Here is a 20,524-nt window from a genome sequence, read left to right on the forward strand (position 1 = left end):
TGGGAGAAAAATACTAATACATATAGAAAAGTTGGGGGAAAAATTAAGTACTAACCAGTGTGGTATTGGTCATAAATTCATATGACATTAAAGAACAACTTCATGGTGAGCTGGTAGGTGATTGAAGTATGGTATGTTTCTGTGTGGGAAGAAGTGGGACGGTGAGTGGAAGTGAGAATGTAGGCAAAATTCTAGAGGTAGGAATAAATAAGCAACGAGATTCTTTACTGTGGAATAGAATTTAATTATAGCCTTATTTTGTCTTAATTCTTTCAAAATTGAGAATTCATGTAGTAAATATGAATCACTATATTTAAGTAACAAAACCATCTCTAAATACTTTAAAATTATTCACATACATTTTAAGGTAAAACTTTAACATATGTATGTTAACATATTTATGTATATTATGATCACATTTGAATTTCAAAAATGCCCTGTAAGAAAGGCAGGAAAAGTATTATTATTACCATTTTACAAATAGAAGCTGAGGATCAGAGTTTATGTCACATGCTTAAAGTTATACCGCTAGTAAATAATAGAGACTAGATTAGCATCCAGGTCTTCTGGCTCTTCTACCACACTATTCTTACTGAATAGCAGAAAGCTTAGTAAATGAGAAATGAGGACTGACTTTTATGATGAATATTATGTTTGATCTTTGTGTCAAGCAAGGAAAAAATGGTATAGGGTAAAAGTATAGGTACTGCCAAATTTTAGGTATGTTAAAAATAAATGGATGTCAGTTATTACTATGCCTTAGAAGTCCTCTCTCTTTATGTTCTGAGTATTTTCCCCCTAAAGGTTTGCAACATTTGAGATGAAATAGAAATAACATACACATGGCAGATTCAGAAATAACTGCTTTCATAACTTTCCTTTTTCTTCACTATTATCATTTATTTCCTCTGAGGTAATGTGCCTTTTGAAATACAGAATTAAGGAACAGACCACACTTCAGCAAAAGCTTGTCCATGGATATTATATTTTAGCCATAATCAAGTTGTTTTTGTTGTTTTAAGAACAAAGCTAACACTGTATAATATATAATCCATTGTAAACATATCTTTGATATTCCTGTCAACATGCCAATACAAAAGTACAAAGTATAAAACAATAAAAAAGTTTATAAGTAACTTCCATTCATAAATGCATATCATAGAGCAAAATATCTTACATATAGTTATACACATATGCATAAATACAAGTACTTTTTAAAACAATTTTCAATATTAATATTCAATTTTTTATTTAGAAACCCATTTTAATTAATTTTGATCCCAGTAATAAGCATGTAGAAAAGTAGACCCCTTTTTATCTTCTTTAGATTAATTTTTAATTACTTCTGTTCAAATATAGGAATGCCAGTTGCCTGGTTTCCTAAGGAAGGTCTGTGTGTCACGTAGGGAGAGAATTCCCTACAAGAACCTCAATAAGCAAGAAAAATTCCACCATTCTCTTTTGGGGGCCTGAGTCAGGAGCAGAAGAAAATTGGACACAAACTGAACTTTGACCAGGGCTATCTTCCTCAGTTTCCAGACTGTACATTGCATGGAGCCTTTAGGGCCATTTGGCTGAATATTCGGCTGTTCTAGCACTTGCACATTCTCTTCTGGAAGAAATAGCCCTACTTTGCCTAGCCGGTCAATACTACAAAGGAAGAGGGTAATGGTACATTTTATGTAGCTCCTGGGTCATTCTAGTTCTCATCTGATGACATGTATACAAAGGGATATGCTAGCATGATTGAGAACTGTTTACTAATTTTATATCTTAAAAGGCTAGTTCTTATCCTTTTATAGCTTTTGTTTGAGGGTGAAAACCTTGATCTTGGACCTATTTTTTTTACAGTGACAATACACAATTATTCTCCCCCTTTTGGTGAATGGTCAAAAAACATTTATAATTTATTTAATAGTTGTGGACTGAATTTTTAACACTTAAAATATCTTTAGGACCTCTAATAATGTGGATGCATAAATAAGATAGATTTGTAAGCACACCTTCAGTTAAGTACTTATAAATTATTAATGGGAATTCTTATTTTTATTGTAAATGATTTGAGATAATGCTTGGGAAACTCTCATTGATTTACATTGGAGATGGGTTTACACTATTCTTTTAATATTTCCTCTCCTTTTTCTGGCAAAGAGGTCTTCTTCTTGGGTACATAAGTCATGCTGGACAATGAATGCTTTCTAAATGTAGACAGCCTTCTCCTAAAGTTTCCCCCTGAAAAGAAGTATAAGAGAGGATCAAAGCAACAATTTGATGCAGCCAGAGACAAGGTTATGACCACTGACTTTTGCATTCTAAGGACAGAATCACAGGGTTTAGTTTCATTGTGTAAAAAATGAAGGTGGATGGTGCGTTGAATATGATATGGCATGAAGCTGATCAAAAAGGCAGCTGTCACGACTATAATCATCCCTATCGCCTTTTTACGACTTGACAGATTTTTCTTCATTGAATTTTTTAGTAAGGTCAAAATGATCATTGTGTAACAGACAATTATAATAATAAAAGGGATGATAAATCCGACAAACAATGAAACATAATGCAAGATTAAAACATGATTTTTAGCTTGATTGTCCTGTGGAGGCTCAAAGCACTTGGTGTTGTTTCTCTCATCTTTGTAAGATGTGGACATTAAAAATGGAGAACTGGTCAAAATCACAAAAATCCAAATGCCAGCACACACAAATCTGGCTTTTTTCTGTGTAACCACATTAATGTTCTGGACTGGGAAAACAATTGCAATGCACCGGAAAAAGCTCATGGCTGTCATAAAGAAGATGCTACAGTAGAGGTTGACATACAAGGCATAGGTGCTGAGGCGGCACAAAAAGTCACCAAAGAGCCAAATGCCTTTGTGAACATAGTAGACCACGCGGAGAGGCAGTGTACACACGCACAGTAGATCTGCAACTGCTAAATTAATCATGTATATTTGGAAGGCTGACTTCTCATGATATGTTTTTATGAGGACATAGAGCACAAAGCCATTACCAAAGAAGCCCACAACAGAGATCATAGAGTACAAGGTGGAATATACTTGATTGCGGAAGTCATCAATAGTGTCATTGCATGTGTTATTACTGGCAGAAGATACTGTCAGATTTCCAACTCCATCCATGTTTCTCTAGGAATGTCTGCTTGGTACCTACAATATATATTTAAAAAATTGTCAGTTTTTACCAGACCATAAATACAGGAGCTACTAAGGTTTCATTTTATAGTGTCTCTATGTATACTTTTTTGACCACAGCAGGAAGCAAGGATGGTGTGGCAATGAGGAGGGATTCAGGTGCACCTTGTCTCTAGAAGGGTTTGGATCTTACAGGCACTCTTTTATCCCTTCTTTTCCTCCCATGTTTGCTGATAGACTTCCTTTTAATCTTTAAGACCTAGCTAAAACAGCTTTGCCTTATTTTAAGTCATATCTCTCAAGTACTATTCTGTAAATCTTCCTTTTAACTGAGTTTGTTTTTTGATGAGAGAAAAGCTCTAAAGATAATAGTGGTTTTTGTTTTTGAAGAAAAAAGTGTTTTTAATAATGAAAAATATAACAAAAAAAAGATTTAAAAAGGTCTAATGAATTAAAAGGTCTAAAGATTTAAAAAGGTCTAATGAAGGGAAATAGCCAGAAAAAGAAAGCCAATCTGTGTAACCAAAATGATATAGATTTATACAATTTATACTTTTATATGAATTTTCCTGAAATGATCCCAGATCCTCTTCTTTGTCATTTAAACCATTGATACTATTAAGATAGTAGTTTCATAAATGTGAATCTATCTATCTATCTATCTATCTATCTATCTATCTATCTATCTATCTATCATCTATCTATCTATTGGCAGAGCACTGAATTCTCTTGGAAAATAAAATCTGGGTGAGAATGCATGGTTCCCCCCAAAAGATGGCCTCCTAGGTAACGTTTGTTGGATGATACTTCTACCTAGGGAAAATAATCGGATTTGTTATCAATGGAACTCACTCCTCTGGGAGATAATCTTAATCTAGAACATGGTTGACTTTATTTAGAACCACAGAACACCAAGGCTGGACTAATTATAGAAGTCATCCAGTTATTTTAATGAGGAAAATAGTACAAAGAGGTGAAATGCATTTCTAAAATCTGTGCCATAAGTTAAGGCTCTGAGGAAAAATGTAGCATAACTAGTTGGAATATACTTTCTGGGTGAAAATATTGTAGCTGTTCATCCTTGTTCTCTTCATAGACTCATACTCAAAGCCTTACTGTTCAACAATACATGTCCATTTCTCTTATAGCAAGAAGGTGTCACTTGGTCTAGCCTAGTTCAACTATATCAGGTCAGTCAATTAGGGCACCCAACAAGCTCTGATCAGAGAGAAATGGGGATAAGATAGTGTGAAAGTAGTGATATCTTTAGTGTTCCTCCAGATTATTTTCCTTTATTCTTTAAGAAGGTGGGAGCAACTCATCCATATATAATATGATGAACAACCTTTGATTGAAGTCTGAATTTTTTGGCCTTTAACACAGCTCTTGTTCCCTAGTAAGAGAGGAGTTGGGATTTATAAAGTGCAACAACTGTCAGAAATGGAGGGGACTAATCTTGTCTCTGCCTTAGGGACATAGAAACAGATAGCTACAGTAGTGATTGTAGTTGGGATGTAACTTCCTAGGCTTAGTACTACTAGCAATTATATTTGCTGTGAAGAGGTTTCATCCATCCATCCCGGCTAGTTGTTCCATTTCTTCCCTTTCATTGAAAAAAATGCCATTATTTTCGTAAGAACTGTTGGTATATGATAAAAAAAAAATTGAAGATGAATCATTCTGAGGGTATATCTAGGATCATAGAGAAAAATTAGTTCACTATTCCCAACCTCTGCATTATTTCTTAGTTTGCTTTCCTGTTACCTGCCTCTTTCACCATTTGTTCTCTGAACGCAGATGAAATTGCGCAAGAAAGGGAAACCACCTAAACTTAATCTAGTCTTTTTTGTTAGCCTTTTCTTGGGTTTTCCCCAAATCGGGCAGTGTTATGTTGTGAGGCACTAGATGGTGCTGTTGAGATTTTTGATACAGCCTTTTTTTAAGACCTACACTTGAAAGGTATTAGGTAATTACCATCACCAATCCTCACTATGCCCTGCCACAAACTCTTTCCAGAATAATTTTCCATACATTATAGCTTCCAATTATGTCATGTCCTTGCTCTAAAACCTCCAATGTTTCCTGAGTGCCTTCAGAATAAAATCTGGATTTCTTGGCTTGATATTTAAGGCTCTCTACAGTCTGGTTGCAGCTGAAGTTTCCTAGCTTCTTTCTCATTTTTCCTCTTTGCACACCTTAAAGTTCAATGAAACAACTATTTTACTATACCAAGGGCTTGTTTTCCCACCTGTCTGTCTTTTAAAATGGATTTCTTCTTCCTGAAATACCCTTTCCTCCATCTATGTGCGAAAACTACCCATCCTTCAGCCTTCTCAGCCTCTATCCAAAGTAATTTCTATCGTTTTCCCTTCTAGGGAACTTTAAATATATCTTGCAGATAAATAATTTGTATGTATATGTTATCTTCCCTCACAGACTATCTGGTTGATATATAAGAAGGAGTCACACACAGGGATAACACATATGTACCTTGCCCATAAGTACTCATAAATGTTAATTGAATCAATGAGTAAACGAATGATGGAAAAAGTTTATCATTTGAAAGTATTATTTATCATTCAAAATCACTTAGAGTTATTTTTCCATTCCGATATAATTAAAAACCTTTCCGGGGCAGCTGAATGGCTCAGTTGGATAGAGCGTGAGCTCTGAACAAGAGTTGCTGGTTCGATTCCCACATGGGCCAGTGAGCTGCGCCCTCCACAACTAGATTGAAGACAACAAGCTGCCACTGAGCTTCTGGAGGCGTGGCCAGATGGCTCAGTCAGAGCCCAAGCTCGCAACAACAAGGTTGCCGGTTCAATTCCCTCATGGGATGGTGGGCTGTGTCCCTTGCAACTAACTAAAGAATAAAGATGGCGACTGGACTTGGAGCTGAGCTGCGCCCTCCACAACTAGATTGAAGGACAACTACTTGGAGCTGATTGGCCCTGGAGAAACACACTGTCCCTCAATATTCCCCAATAAAATTAAACAAAACAAAACAAAACAAACAAACAAACAAACAAACAAACAAAAAACCTTTCCAGATTCAGAGCCTAAAGTCGCTCTGTTAAGTTGCTTCCCAAAGTATTAAGGAAGGCACTAAATCAACCTTAAGATTGTCAGATTTAAAAAATCTGTATCTTGACACAGATTAATAATTTATTTATTTGTCTGTTAAATATCATAAATTAAATAAACTTGAAATTTCCATATCTCTGAGTGAAAGATGTCAAATAAAACTGATAGTAAAAACAGACAGAAACAAACAAAACAAAACAGATGATCTTTAGTACCATTAATAAAGTTACCAGTCCTTCCAGACCAAAATAAGCCTTCCTAGTAATTTCTGTATTTAGGTTCAATTGTTTATTTATAACTAAGTCAAGTCAATGACCTATATTAAGCTGTTAAAAACAAGACTGTAAGGCTTTCAAACAAATAATAAATCCTGGGGTAGGGATCATTTAGTTCAGCCAGTCATTTTACAGATGATGGCTTTGCTTATCTCAAACAACATTTAATTCCTTTTTATAGAATTTACTGTGATCTTCCAATAATGAGACGCACGCTATATGGAGATGGCTAAGATCTCATCCCTGTGTTTAAGCAGCTCACAGTCTGGTGGGGGAAGGAATGATGTTTCAGAAGTGTGGAGAGGTTACAATACAATATGGTAAGAGCCATCTTAACCCAAAACAAATGGGTTATTAATTGATTAATATAAAGAAGCAATAAACATAAATGAAATTAATTTTTAGTGCAGATGATGAAGAAAGTTAATTTGTTAAGATAATTTGCAAGTTGATAAAAATAAGAATCATTTAGAAAATGGAGCCATACCTCCTTGTGATGCTGCAGTACTCTTCACAAATGTTCTGGTTAGTGGTCAGTTCCTCTTATGATGTAATAGCAGATGAAGGCTAAGCTGAAATCATAAGATTGAAAAGGAAGTTAATGACCTTAGAAGCAGTCCAGAAGGGTCATGGGAGCTTAACAGCCTTCAGCACAGATCCAGGGTGTGTGATGGAATATCAAAGCTCTACTGACAGACTTAGGAATAGTTATTGCATTCTGTGCCTCATTCTTTTCCCTCCATTCATGTTTATATCCCCAGGGGCGAAACTTGGAATACAGACCAGGGCTGATCACAGATGTTTGCTGCTGTGTGCACGTAGCTTCTGTATCTAAAGAGGAAAACATTATTATAAAAATACTTCTTTCTCTATGAAACCATATTTTCCATTTTCTCTTCTACACAGTTTATTACAAAGTTCAAAGAGGAAATAATTTGGAAGATCATATTTAAGGATCTAGTTTACTAGGAAGAAGAGTTACAACATTAAAAATATCAAGTATATCTGTCTGGGATAGATTAGGAACAGTTTTCCTTGAAGGAAGGATGTCTTAGAGGATTTTGGACTCTTCTCCCTAAAAATTCATAATAGCAGTTATTGTTTACATCACTAATTTGGCATATATGCTCTTGGAGATCAACTGTTTTGTAGTTTGTATAGTTAACTTTTCATGACTGTATATCTCTTCTCTTCAATTAAACTATATCAGAAAAATCTACCAAAGTATAACAAATCTTCAAGAAATGAGCAACAAGACAAACAAATGAGAAACAGAAACTTATAGACACAGATAATAGTTTAGTAGTTGCCAAAGGGTAAGGGGGGGGGGGGTGGGGGGGTGGGAGATGAGGGTAAGGGAGATCGAATATATGGTGATGGAAGGAGAACTGACTCTGGGTGATGAACACACAATGGGATTTATAGATGATGTAATACAGAATTGTACACCTGAAATCTATGTAATTTTACTAACAATTGTCACCCCAATAAATTTAATTAAAAAAAAAAAAAAAAAAGAAATGAGCAAAGAAGAGCTTTCTTGGACCAGTAGCAACTTGAACACTTTTGTTCTAAATTTGTGTTGCCCTATGGCAACTTTCATCCCTGTCTGCAAGGATCCCAGAGGCTTGCCACTTTTCATTGGTCTGTGGTCTAAGTGCCAACAAAATAAACATCTTCCTCCAGTTTATTCTTAACAAGTATAAATAGGCTGGAATTTTCCAAAGGAACGCTACTGAAAAAAAGGAAATAAAAAAGAAAATGCAAAAAATATAAAACAGACAAGTTTTAAAAGTAAGAACCTGAACCTACAGCTATGATATTGCTGTTTCGGTCCACCCTGTATTCACATAATCATTTTTCAGATCTTCTTCAATTTATTCTCGCTTTCTGAATTTCCCCTTTTTCTACAGGTAAGGAGTTGATGTGGATAACCTATTACCAGCAGTCTGGGTGAAGTACGCGTTGCAGGTGAGGAATTACTCAGACAGACTTGGCTTTTATATTTTGTTATTCAAGCAGTAAACATTTTTTTTATTTTTGGTTTAGCTTGTCCTAGGTCTCTAATCAATAAAGATATTCTAACTGAATATTGAACGAAAAAAATCCTTTCTTTTTACCACTTTACACAATAGTATTGTTTTTATTTAAAAATAATTATAGATTCATAGGAAGTTAGTATGGAGGGAGATTCCACCCAGTCCCCCCCAATTGTAGTATATTACATAACTGTAGTACACTATTAAAACCAGGAAATTGGTACAACCTATAGACGTTATTCAGATTTCAACACTTTTGCATGCAGTTGAAAAAAATCTGTTCTAATCCTGAAATTATGATCATACTCATCTTATATATGGAGAAAATTAACTTTGGCTCTTTCACAGTTTTGTGCTTAGACAAAACTTTCATTTCTCCCTCATGTGGAAAGAGAAAGCAAGTTAATGAATTTCTAAGATCCATCTATGAAAAGTTTAATATTATCAGACTAATATACTAGTTATCCATTTCCATGGTTGCTGTGCAATTAAAATTTAGCCCACTCGTTACATGCACAAGTGAGTAAATGTTGCATTGGCTGTGTAACAGTGTAGTGTTTTCTCAAGTTTGGGATTCTGAGATGTCTTCTATGCTTGCTTTAGTGATATGAACTTTTCACCTAGCAAGTAACCAAAACTTTCACTCCTTGCCTCTCTTTCCTTTTCAGTTTGAGAACTCTTGTCTCTGACAGCAGCGTCAGTAGGATTCCACTATTCTTATATCGGTGATTGGGTGGGTGAAGGAGAAGTGTTAAACTGAAAGTGTACATATACGCGTATGACTTTTTATTTCAGTTATTTAATTCAGGAGTTACTCAGAACTTTTATTTGATTATATATATCATATCATATTATAGTACAATATAATATAACACTACCGTGTTTCCACAAAAATAAAACCAGGTCTTATATTAAGTTGTGCTCCAAAAGTACATTAGGGCTTATGTTCAAGGGATGTCATCCTGAAAAATCATGCTAGGGCTTATTTTCTGGTTTGGTCTTATTTTCAGGGAAACAGTATATGTAATTATATAATGTATTGTATTGTATCATATTGTATCATATTATATATATTCTCTTTCCCTCAGCCCTTAGCCTCCATTGAACGTGTAACCTGATATGGGTTGTAACCTGGTTTGGATTCCATTGAACGTGGTAACTAAGAGAGCCCTGAGACAATCTAAGAATATGATGTCCCAGTTCTTATACAGTGCTCTTTATTCTTGCTGCAGTAGAACAACCTAAGAATGCAGTGACTGTTGTGCTCTCTAAGTAGAGCTGATGATCTACAAGTGACCCAAGGTAGTCCCCAGGCCATGTCTTCTATTAAGTGAAGATAGCAGTGCCTCTTTGTGTGCTTGTTTGTTTGTTTCTAGGCAAACGAAAAGCCATTCCTGAGCCTCTCAACCTAATTTAATATGTCTCTCCTTTGAAGTCCAGTAGGATTTTGTTTGTACTTTCCTTTTTAAAAAAATGAATTATTTATTTATTTCAGTTACAATTAAATATTGTTTCATATTAGGTTCAGGTGTATAGCATAGTGGTTAGACAATTATACAATTTATGTAGTGATCCCCACGATTAGACTAGGACCCATGTGGCACTATGCATAGCTGTTGCAACATTATTGACTATGTTATCTATGCTGTATTTTACATCCCTGTGACTGTTCTGTAACTACCAATTTGTATTTCTTAAACCCGTTCACCTTTTTCACCCAGTCCTCAAACCCTCCTACACTCTGGCCACCATCAATTTGTGTTCTGTATCTGTGAGTCTGTTTCTGTTTTGTGTGTTTGTTTATTTTGTTCTTTAGATTTCACATATAAATGACATCATATGGTATTTGTCTTTCTCTGTCTGACTTATTTCACTTAGCACAATACCCTCTAGGTCCATCCATGTTGTGGCAAATGGCAAGATTTCATTCTTTTTTATGGCCGGGTAATATTCCATTGTATATATGTACCACCTCTTCTTTATCCAATTGTCTATTGCTGGGTACTCAGGTTGCTTCCATATCTTGGCTATTGTAAATGGCACTGCGGTGAAGATAGGCATGCATATATCTTTTCAAATTAGTGTTTTGGATTTCAAAAGATAAATAAAAAGAAATGGAACTGCCGGGTCATAAAGTGGTTCTATTTTTAGTTTTTTAAGGAACCTCTAAACTGTTTTCCTTAGTGGCTGTACCAATTTGCAATCCCACCAACAGTTCACGAGGTTTCCCTTTCCTCCACATCCTCACCAACCTTTGTTGATTTATTGATAATAGCCATTCTGACAGGTGTGAGATGATATCTCATTGTGGTTTTAATTTGCATTTTCTGATGATTAGTGACATTGAATATCTTTTCTTATGTCTATTGGCGGTCTGTATGTCCCCTTTGGAGAAATGTCTCATCAGGTTCTCTGCCCATATTTTTATATTGGATTGTTTGTTTTTTTTGGTGTTGAGTTGTATGAGTTCTTCATACATTTTGGATATTAATTCTTTATCAGATGTATCATTGGTGAATATCTTTTCCTTTTCAGGAGGCTCTCCTTTCTTTTGTTGGTGGTTTTCTTTGCTGTGCAAAAACTTTTTAGTTTTACATAGTCCCATTTGTTTACTTTTTCTTTTGTTTTCTTTCCGCTCGAAGATAGATCAGAAAAAAAATACTACTAAGATCAATGTCAGAGAGTTCACTGTCTATGTTTTATTCTAGGAGTTCTGTGGTTTTGGGTCTTACATTTAAGATTTTAATCCATTTTGAGTATATTCTTGTATATGGTGTAAGAAGGTGGTGCCGTTTCATTGTTTTTTATTGTTTGTTTGTTTTTGTTTTTGCATGTATCTGTCCAGTTTCCCCAACACTGTTTATTGAATAGACTGTGTCATGCAGGGCGGCATGCGGGATCTCTAGTCCTGCTCCCCATATTAGAATGCAGGACATGGTGAGGCCAAAAAGGAACACCCACGGAGCCATAGATAGGGGAATCACTATATTCTCGCTGGCGGCTGGGTTGGAGACACAGGAAGCAGGAGCCACACTATCCACAGCCTGCCGTCCACTTCTCTATGCCAACCCACCTCACTTGCTAGCTGCAATCCGCCGTGCTAACTGCAATCCACTCTTGCTAGCTCAACCACCATCTTCTTGCTAGCTCCCATTTTCTGCTAGCATAGCCACGGCAGTTATATTAGTGGCCAATGGCTCACTGGTTACAGCTGACAGCCAACAAGCCACAGATGATGGCCATCCAATCATAGTTGATGTTCATTTACTACCTGATGCAGCACATTTCCATGTGAGGCCCAGAACCTGGAAACTGCACTCCTGGCTCTGTCCCCACAGACTGTCTTTATCTCACTGTGTATTCCTGTTTCCTTTGTCATAGATGAAATGACCATATTGGCATGGATTTACTTTTGAGTTCTCTATTCTGTTGCTCTATGTGTCTGTTTTTATGCCAGTACCATGCTGTTTTGATTACTATAGCCTTGTAGTATAGTTTTCTATCAGGTAGTGTGATACCTCTAATTTTGTCCTTCCTTTTCAATATTGCTGTGGCTATTTGTGGTCTTTTGTGATTCCATATAAATTCTAAGATTATTTGTTCTATGAAAAATGCCATTGGTATTTTGAGAGGGATTGAATTGAATTTATAGATTTCTTTGGGTAGTATGGACTTTTAAACGATGTTAATTCTTCCTATCCACGAGCACAGTATATGCTTCCATTTATGTTATCTTTAATTTCTGTCTTCAATGTCTCATACTTTTCCAAGTACAGGTCTTTTACCTCTTTGATTAAATTTATTCCTAGGTATTTTATTTTTTGATTCATTTGTAAATGGGATTGTTTTCTTAATTTCTTACTCTGATAGTTCACTATTTATGTATAAAAATGCAACTGATTTCTGAATATTATATCTGTATTCCTCTACTGAACTCATTTATCATTTCTAATAGTTTTTTGGGTGGAATCTTTAGGGTTCTGATTATATAGCATCATGTCATCTGCAAATAATGACAATTTTGTTTCTTCCTTTCTAATTTCGATGCCTTTTATTTATTTTTCTCGATTGTTGTGGCTAGGGCTTTCAATACTATGTTGAATAATACTGGTGAAAATGGGCATCCTTGTCTTGTTCCTGATATTAAAGAGGACACTTTTAGCTTCTCTCTGTTGAGTGTGATGTTAGCTGTGGGTTTGTCGTATATGGCCTTTATTATGTTGAGATACATTCCCTCTTTTCCCACTTTGCTGAGTTTTTATCATAAATCAATGCTGAATTTTGTCAAATTTTTTTTCTGCATCTATTGATATGACCATAGGATTTTATCTTTCATTTTGCCTATGTGGTCTATCATGTTAATTGATTCGCAGATATTGAAACAACATTGCAGCCTAAGAATAAATCCAACTTGATCATAGTGTATAATCTTTTTCATTGTATTACTGAACTCGGTTTGTTAATACTTTGTTGAAGATTTTTGGATCTATGATCTATGTTCATGAGGGATATCGGTTCATAATTTTCTTTTTTTGTAATGTCCTTTTCTGGTTTTGAAATCAGGGTATATCAAAATGGCGGTGTGAGGTGAGCCTCTGTAAATCTACCCTGGAATTTACAACTAATCGACAAACTATAACTCCACAAAGGACTCCCTGGACAGCAGACAGGCAAGACGAAGAGGTGCACCACTGAATACACGTAAAGGTGGGCAAATTGCACGAGTGGGGGACAAGGGAAGGGAGAAGTGCGGAGAAGGAGCTGCGCGGGCACAGGACGCAGACCTAGCTCAGTGCTCCGAGATCACTGCATCCCGGAACTACCTCACGTGCAGGAGAGGGAAGAAATCGGACTGCTAGGGCTCCATTTATGGTGCACAGGGCTGAGGGGACAGCATATAACACGGCCGAACCCAACGCTCACGGCAGAGAACTCGGAGAAGAAACTGAGGGAAGAAGGCTGGAAACGATGGTTTAAGCCCTCGCTACTGAGCAGAGAATGGAAGCCTTGGGCACTGAGAGTAGCCACCCCCTCCCAACCCTCCCAGATCTCGCCCCCCAGAACCAGCCCGGTGCTAGAAGCAGAAGAGTAGCAGTGTCAGATCAAAAGAACAGAATATTTGCTGTTCTAAGAACCATGGACCGCAGACACAGATTCGCAGCCCAACTAGTTCCAGGAAAGGGAAGGGAGCTGTGGAAGCAGGACCAGCTGTGGTGGTGGTCGCTGCCATTGCTCTGCGCCACCTCTCACAACTCACCCTGTCCCTGGCCCCACCTATCTGGGCGGATCCCTGCAGGAGTAAACAGAACTGCTGAAACAAATAGAATCTGAATCTGGTGCAAGAAGAGCTTTGGAACTTCAAAAGCTATCCGCATACCCACACGGACACTGTGCCCTGTGACTCAGGCGAACTATGACAGAGGAGAAGCCCGTCTCCCAGGGAATCCCCCATTGTGTGAGAAGCTGGAACAGTGCAGAGAAAACACAGCACTAACTTGTGGAGAGAAAAAAAAGACTGCAGCTGGAGAGAAAAAAAAACATTCTACCCACAAGTACTGGAAAACGAAAGAACTCTTCCTATCAACCTATTGCAGAAGCCACTCCTGTAGATGTCTAGGAAAGGATGGAATAAATCAGTGATTGCCATGAATAACCAAGGCAACAAGACAGCTCAGAAGAAAGTGAAAAGTCTCCAGAAAAGGAAATTAAGATATGGAAATATATGACTTAAATGACAGAGAATTGAAGATTGCAGTTCTGAAAAACTCAACGAGATGCAAGAAAACACAGAAAGGCAGTTTAATGAACTCAGAAACACAACCAAAGGACAACATGAGCATTTTATGAAAGAGATTGCAATTTTTAAAAAGAACCAAATAGAATTTCTGGAGATTAAGACCACAACAGAAGACATTAAGATTGAAATAGTCAGTGTAGGTAGTAGAGTTGACCAGATGGAGGAAAGAATCAGTGACATCGAAGATAGAAACCTGGAAATGACACAGATGGAAGAAGAAAGAGACTTGAGACTTAAAAGAAATGAAAGAACTCTGCAAGCACTTTCTGATTCCATCAGAAAGAGCAATATAAGAATAATGGGCATACGAGAAGGAGAACAAAGAGTAGAGGGGACAGAGAATATATTCAAACAAACTGTTGATGAGAACTTCCCAAACTTGTGGACAGAACTGGATCCTCGAATCCAAGTAGCAAATAGAACACGTAATTACCTCAATCCCAACAGTCCTTCTCCAAGGCACATTGTATTGAAGCTGTCTAAAATCAACGACAAAGATAGAATCCTCAAGGCAGCCAGGGAAAAGAAGACGGTAACCTACAAAGGAAAGCCCAGTAGATTATCATCAGATTTTTCAGCAGAAACTCTACAAGCCAGAAGGGAGTGGAACCAAATATTCAAACTATTGAAAGAGAGAAATTATGAGCCAAGAATAATATATCCAGCAAAGATATCCTTTAGATATGAAGGAGGAATAAAGACCTTTCCAGACATACAGAAGCTGAGGGAATTTTCTAATACACGACCTGCACTACAAGAAATACTAAAGGAGGCTATTCGACCACCATCAACAGGGACAATTTGTGGCAACCAAAACATAAAAAGGGGAGAGTAAAGGCCTGAACCAGAATATGGGAATGGAGAAAGTAAGCGTGCTGAAGAAAATGGAATACTCTAAATATCAAACTTTCTTTTACATAAACTTAAGGGTAACCACTCAAAAAAAATCCAGAACTGAAATATATACTGTAATAAAAGAAGAAACAGAGGGAAACATCATAGAATACCACCACACAGAAATAATAGACAACAACAAAAGGCAAAGAAACAATGGAGACACAGCCTTACCAGAAAACTAAAGATAGAATGACAGGAAATCCTCACATATCAATAATCACCCTAAATGTAAATGGACTGAACTCACCAATAAAAAGGCACAGAGTAGCAGATTGGATCAAAAAACTAAACCCAACCATATGCTGTCTCCAAGAGACACATCTCAGCTACAAGGACAAGCATAGACTCAAAGTGAAAGGGGGGAAATTGACACTCCAAGCAAATGGTACCAGAGAAAATCAGGTGTAGCCATAATGATATCAGATGAAACAGACTTCAGATACAAAAGGTAGCAAGAGACAAAGATGGACATTTCATAATGGTAAAGGGGACTATACAACAAGAAGACATAACAGTCATCAATATTTATGCCCCCAGTCAGGGAGCACCAAAATATACCAAGCAACTACTAACAGAACTAAAGGGAGAAATGGACCAAAACACAATTATACTAGGGGACTTAAACACATCATTGACAGCTATGGATAGATCATCCAAACAGAAAATAAATAACGAAATAGCAGCCCTAAATGACACATTAGATAAAATGGACATAATTGACATATAGAGTACTTCGTCCTAAAACATCAGACTATACATTTTTTTCTAGTGTACATGGAACATTCTCAAGCATAGACCATATATTGGGACATAAAATCAGCCTCAGCAAATTTAAGAAGATTGAAATCATATCAAGCATATTCTCTTATCACAAGTCTTTGAAATTGGATATCAACTGAAAAAAGAAAGCAGGGAAAAACACACATACATGGAGATTAAACAACATACTTTTAAAGAAGGACTGGGTCAAAGAAGAAATTAGAGGAGAGATCAAAAGATACATAGAAACAAATGACAATGAAAATGCATCTTACCAAAATTTTTGGGATGCAGCAAAAGCAGTTTTAAGACGGAATTTTATATTGCTACGGGCCTATATAAAGAAAGAAGAAAAATCCAGATAAATAAACTCATGTTACACCTTAAAGAGCTAGAAAAAGAAGAATGAATGAAACCCAAGGTCAGCAGAAGAAAGGAATAACAAAAATCAGAGCAGAACGAAATGAAATAGAGCACAAAAAGAGAATAGAAAAATTTAATGTGACAAAGAGCTGGTTCTTTGAATAGATTAACAAAATTGACAAACCCTTGGCTAGACACACTAAGATGAAAAGAGAGAAGACACTAATTAACAAAATCAGAAATGAAAAAGGGAAAGTTATCACACCACAACAGAAATACAAAGGATCATACAGAACACTATGAAGGACTATATGCCACCAAATTCAATAACCTAGAAGAAATGGGCAAGTTCTGAGAAACATATAGCCTTCCTAGGCTGAACCATGAAGAACTGGAAAATCTAAACAGACCGATCACTAGTAACGAAATTGAATCAGTCATCCAAAACCTTCCCAAAAGCAAAAGTCCGGGATCGGATGGCTTCACTAGTGAATTCTACCAAACCTTCAAAGAGGATCTAATACCAATCCTGCTCAAACTCTTCCAAAAAATTGAAGAAGAGACAGTACTCCCTAACTCATTTTATGAGGCCAACATTACCCTGATACCAAAACCTGGTAAGGACAACACAAAAAAGAAAACTACAGACCAATATCTCTGATGAATACAGATGCAAAAATCCTAAACAAAATTCTAGCAAATCGAATACAACAATGCATTAAAAAGATTATTCATCATGACCAAGTGGGGTTCATCCCCGGGGCACAAGGATGGTTCAACATCCACAAATCCATCAATGTGATACATCACATAAACAAAATAAAGGACAAAAATCATATGATTATATCAATTGATGCAGAAAAAGCATTTGACAAGATACAACATCCATTTATGATTAAAACACTTAATAAAATAGGTATAGAAGGAAAATACCTTAACATAATAAAGGCCATATATGACAAACCCTCAGCTAATCTCATAATTAATGGTGAAAAACTGAAGCCCTTTGCTCTACGTTCAGGAACATGACAGGGCTGTCCCCTATCACCTCTGCTTTTCAACATAGTGTTCAAGTCCTTTCCAGAGGAATTAGGCAAGAGAAAGAAATAAAACACATCAAAATTGGGAACGAAGAAGTTAAATTGTCACTCTTTGCAGGTGACATGAAGCTGTATATAGAAAACCCTAAAGAATCCACCAAAAATTGTTAGAAACAATCAACGAATACAGCAAAGTTGCTGGCTACAAAATCAACATACAAAAGTCCATTGCATTCCTATATACTAACAATGAAATCTCCGAAAAAGAAATACAAAAATAATTCATTTTGCAATTGCAGCAAAAAGAATAAAATACCTAGGAATAATCTTAACCAAGGATGTGAAAGACCTATATGCTGAAAACTATGAGACATTTTTTAAAGAAATTGAAGAAGACACAAAGAAATGGAAAGACATTCCGTGCTCATGGATTGGAAGAATCAACATAGTTAAAATGGCCATATTACCCAAAGCAATATACAGATTTAATGCAATCCCCATCAAAATCCCAATGGCATTTTTTAAAGAAATAGAACAAAAATCATCAGATTTGTTTGGAACCACAAAAGACCCCGAATAGCCAAAGCAATCTTAAGAAAAAGAACAATACTGGAGGTATCACACTCCTGACTTTAGCTTGTACTACAGGGCTACAATAATCAAAACAGCATGGTATTGGCAGAAAAACAGACACATAGACCAATGGAATAGAATTGAGAACCCAGAAATAAAACCACATAAATATGGACAGATAATTTTTGACAAAGAAGCTAAAAACATACAATGGAGAAAAGACAGCCTCTTCAATAAATGGTGCTGGGAGAATTGGATAGCCACGTGCAAAAGAATGAAACTGGACTGCTATCTGTCACCATGTACCAAAATTAATTCAAAATGGATCAAAGACTTAAGCATAAGACCTGACACAATAAACTGCATAGAAGAAAACATAGGTACTAAACTTATGGACCTTGGGTTCAAAGAGCATTTTATGAATTTGATTCCAAATGCAAGGGAAGTAGAAGCTAAAATAAACAAATGGGACTATATGAAACTTAAAAGCTTCTGCACAGCAAAAGAAACCATCGACAAAATAAAGAGGCAACCAACTGAATGGGAGAAGATTTTGCAAACAGTGCCTTCGATAAGGGCTAGTCCCCCAAATATACAAGGAACTCATGAAACTGAACAACAGAAAAGCATACCACCCAATTGAAAAATGGGCAGAGGAACTGAAGAGACCTTTCTCCAAAGAGGACATACAAATGGCAAATAGACATGAAAAAATGCTCAACATCACTAATCATCAGAGAAATGCAAATCAAAACCACAATGAGATATCACCTCACCCCAGTCAGAATGGGTACCATGAACAAGACAAAGAGTAACAAGTGTTGGAGAGGCTGTGGAGAAAAAGGAACCCTCGTACTATGTTGGTGGGAATGCAGACTGTTGCAGTCCTTATGGAAGGCAGTGTGGAGGTTCCTCAAAAAATTGCAATAGAATTACCATATGACCCAGCAATCCCTCTCCTGGTTATCAACCCAAAAATTCTGAAAACATTTATATATAAAGTCACGTGTGCTCCAATGTTTATTGCAGCTTTGTTTACGGTGACCAAGACATGGATACAACCAAAATGTCCTTCGATAGATGAATGGATATAGAAGTTGTGGTATGTATACACAATGGAATACTATTCGGCAGTAAGAAAAGATAATATAAGATCATTTTTGACAACATGGATGGATCTTGAGAGTATAATGCTAAGCAAAATAAGTCAGACAGGAAAAGCAGAGAACCATATGATTTCACTGATATGTGGTATATAAACCAAAAACAACAAAAGAACAAGACAAACAAATGAGAAACAAAAACTCATGGACACAGACAATAGTTTAGTGGTTACCAAGAGGGTAAGAGGTGAGGAGGATGGTAGACGAAGGTAAAGGGGATAAAATATATGGTGATTGAATGAGAACTGACTCTGGGTGGTGAACACACAATGGGATTTATAGATGATGTAATACAGAATTGTACACCTGAAATCTATGTAATTTTAGTAACAATTGTCACCCCAATAAATCAATCAATCAATAAATAAATAAGTGATGCCGGGATAAAGTAGAATGCAAAAAAAATAAAAATAAAAAAAGTAAAGAAATCAGGGTATAATAGTGGCTTCATAAAATGAGCCTGGGACCTTTCTCTCCTCTTGAATTTTTGGAATAGTTTGTAAAGGATAGATGTTAATTCTTTAAATGTTTGATAAAATTCACCCATGATGTCATCCAGTCCAGGACTTTTGTATGTTGTGAGCTTTTTGATTTATGATTTGATTTTGTTTGTAGTAATCTCTCTGTCCAGAATTTTTGTTTCTTCTTGACTCAGTCTTGGAAGATGGTATGTTTTTAGTAATTTATCCATTTCTTCCAGTGTCCCATTTGTTTGAGTATAATTGCTTATAGTATTTTCTTACCATGCTTTGTATTTCTGTGGTGTCATTTGTGGCTTCTCTTTCATTTCTTATTTTATTTGAGTCCTCTTTCTTTTTTCCTTGATGAGCCTGGTTAAAGTTTTATTATTTTGTTTATGTTTTCAAAGAACTAGGTCTTTGAACATTGATATTTTATGTTTTTGGACTCCATTTATTTCCACTCTGCTCTTTATAATTTCCTTCCTTCTACTCACTTTGGACTTTGTTGTTTTTCTTGTTCTTATAAGTGTAAGGTTAGAATTTTTATTTGAAAAAAATTTTTTTTTGTTTCTTTAGGCGTGTATTGCTATGAGTTTTCCTCTTAGGACTGATTTTACTGTGCCCCATAGATTTTGGGTTGTTATGTTTTCATTTTCATTAGTCCCAATGTATCTTCATTTCTTGCTTGATATTGCTGTTAATCCATTCATTATTTACTAGCATGCTGTTTAGTCTCCAAGTGTTTGTATGTTTTTCAAGTTTTTTTTTCTTGTAATTGATTTCTAGTTTTATACCACTGTGGTCAGAGAAGATGCTTGATATGATTTCAATTTTCTTAAATTTATTGAGACTTTTTTGTAGCCTAATGTGTGGTCTGTGTTCGAAAATGTTCCATGTGCACTTGAAAATAATGTATATTCTGCTG

General features: G+C 36.1%; 1 protein-coding gene across 1 annotated transcript in view; it reads right to left on the reverse strand.

Moving 5' to 3' along the window:
* Positions 1–238: 238 nt before the first annotated feature.
* The window catches only part of CYSLTR1 (cysteinyl leukotriene receptor 1), a 47,562-nt gene continuing 27,276 nt past the window's right edge, over positions 239–20,524 (reverse strand). The window contains exons 2-3 of the mRNA XM_019713593.2: positions 6,995–7,079; positions 239–3,163 (exon numbers count right to left, since the gene is read on the reverse strand). Coding sequence (XP_019569152.1) covers positions 2,114–3,136 — 1,023 coding nt within the window. The 5' untranslated portion in view covers positions 3,137–3,163; positions 6,995–7,079 and the 3' untranslated portion in view covers positions 239–2,113. The remainder of the gene's footprint in view (positions 3,164–6,994; positions 7,080–20,524) is intronic.

This window comes from Rhinolophus sinicus, chromosome X, assembly GCF_036562045.2.
Source record: "Rhinolophus sinicus isolate RSC01 chromosome X, ASM3656204v1, whole genome shotgun sequence".
In the NCBI taxonomy this organism is placed as follows: domain Eukaryota; kingdom Metazoa; phylum Chordata; class Mammalia; order Chiroptera; family Rhinolophidae; genus Rhinolophus; species Rhinolophus sinicus.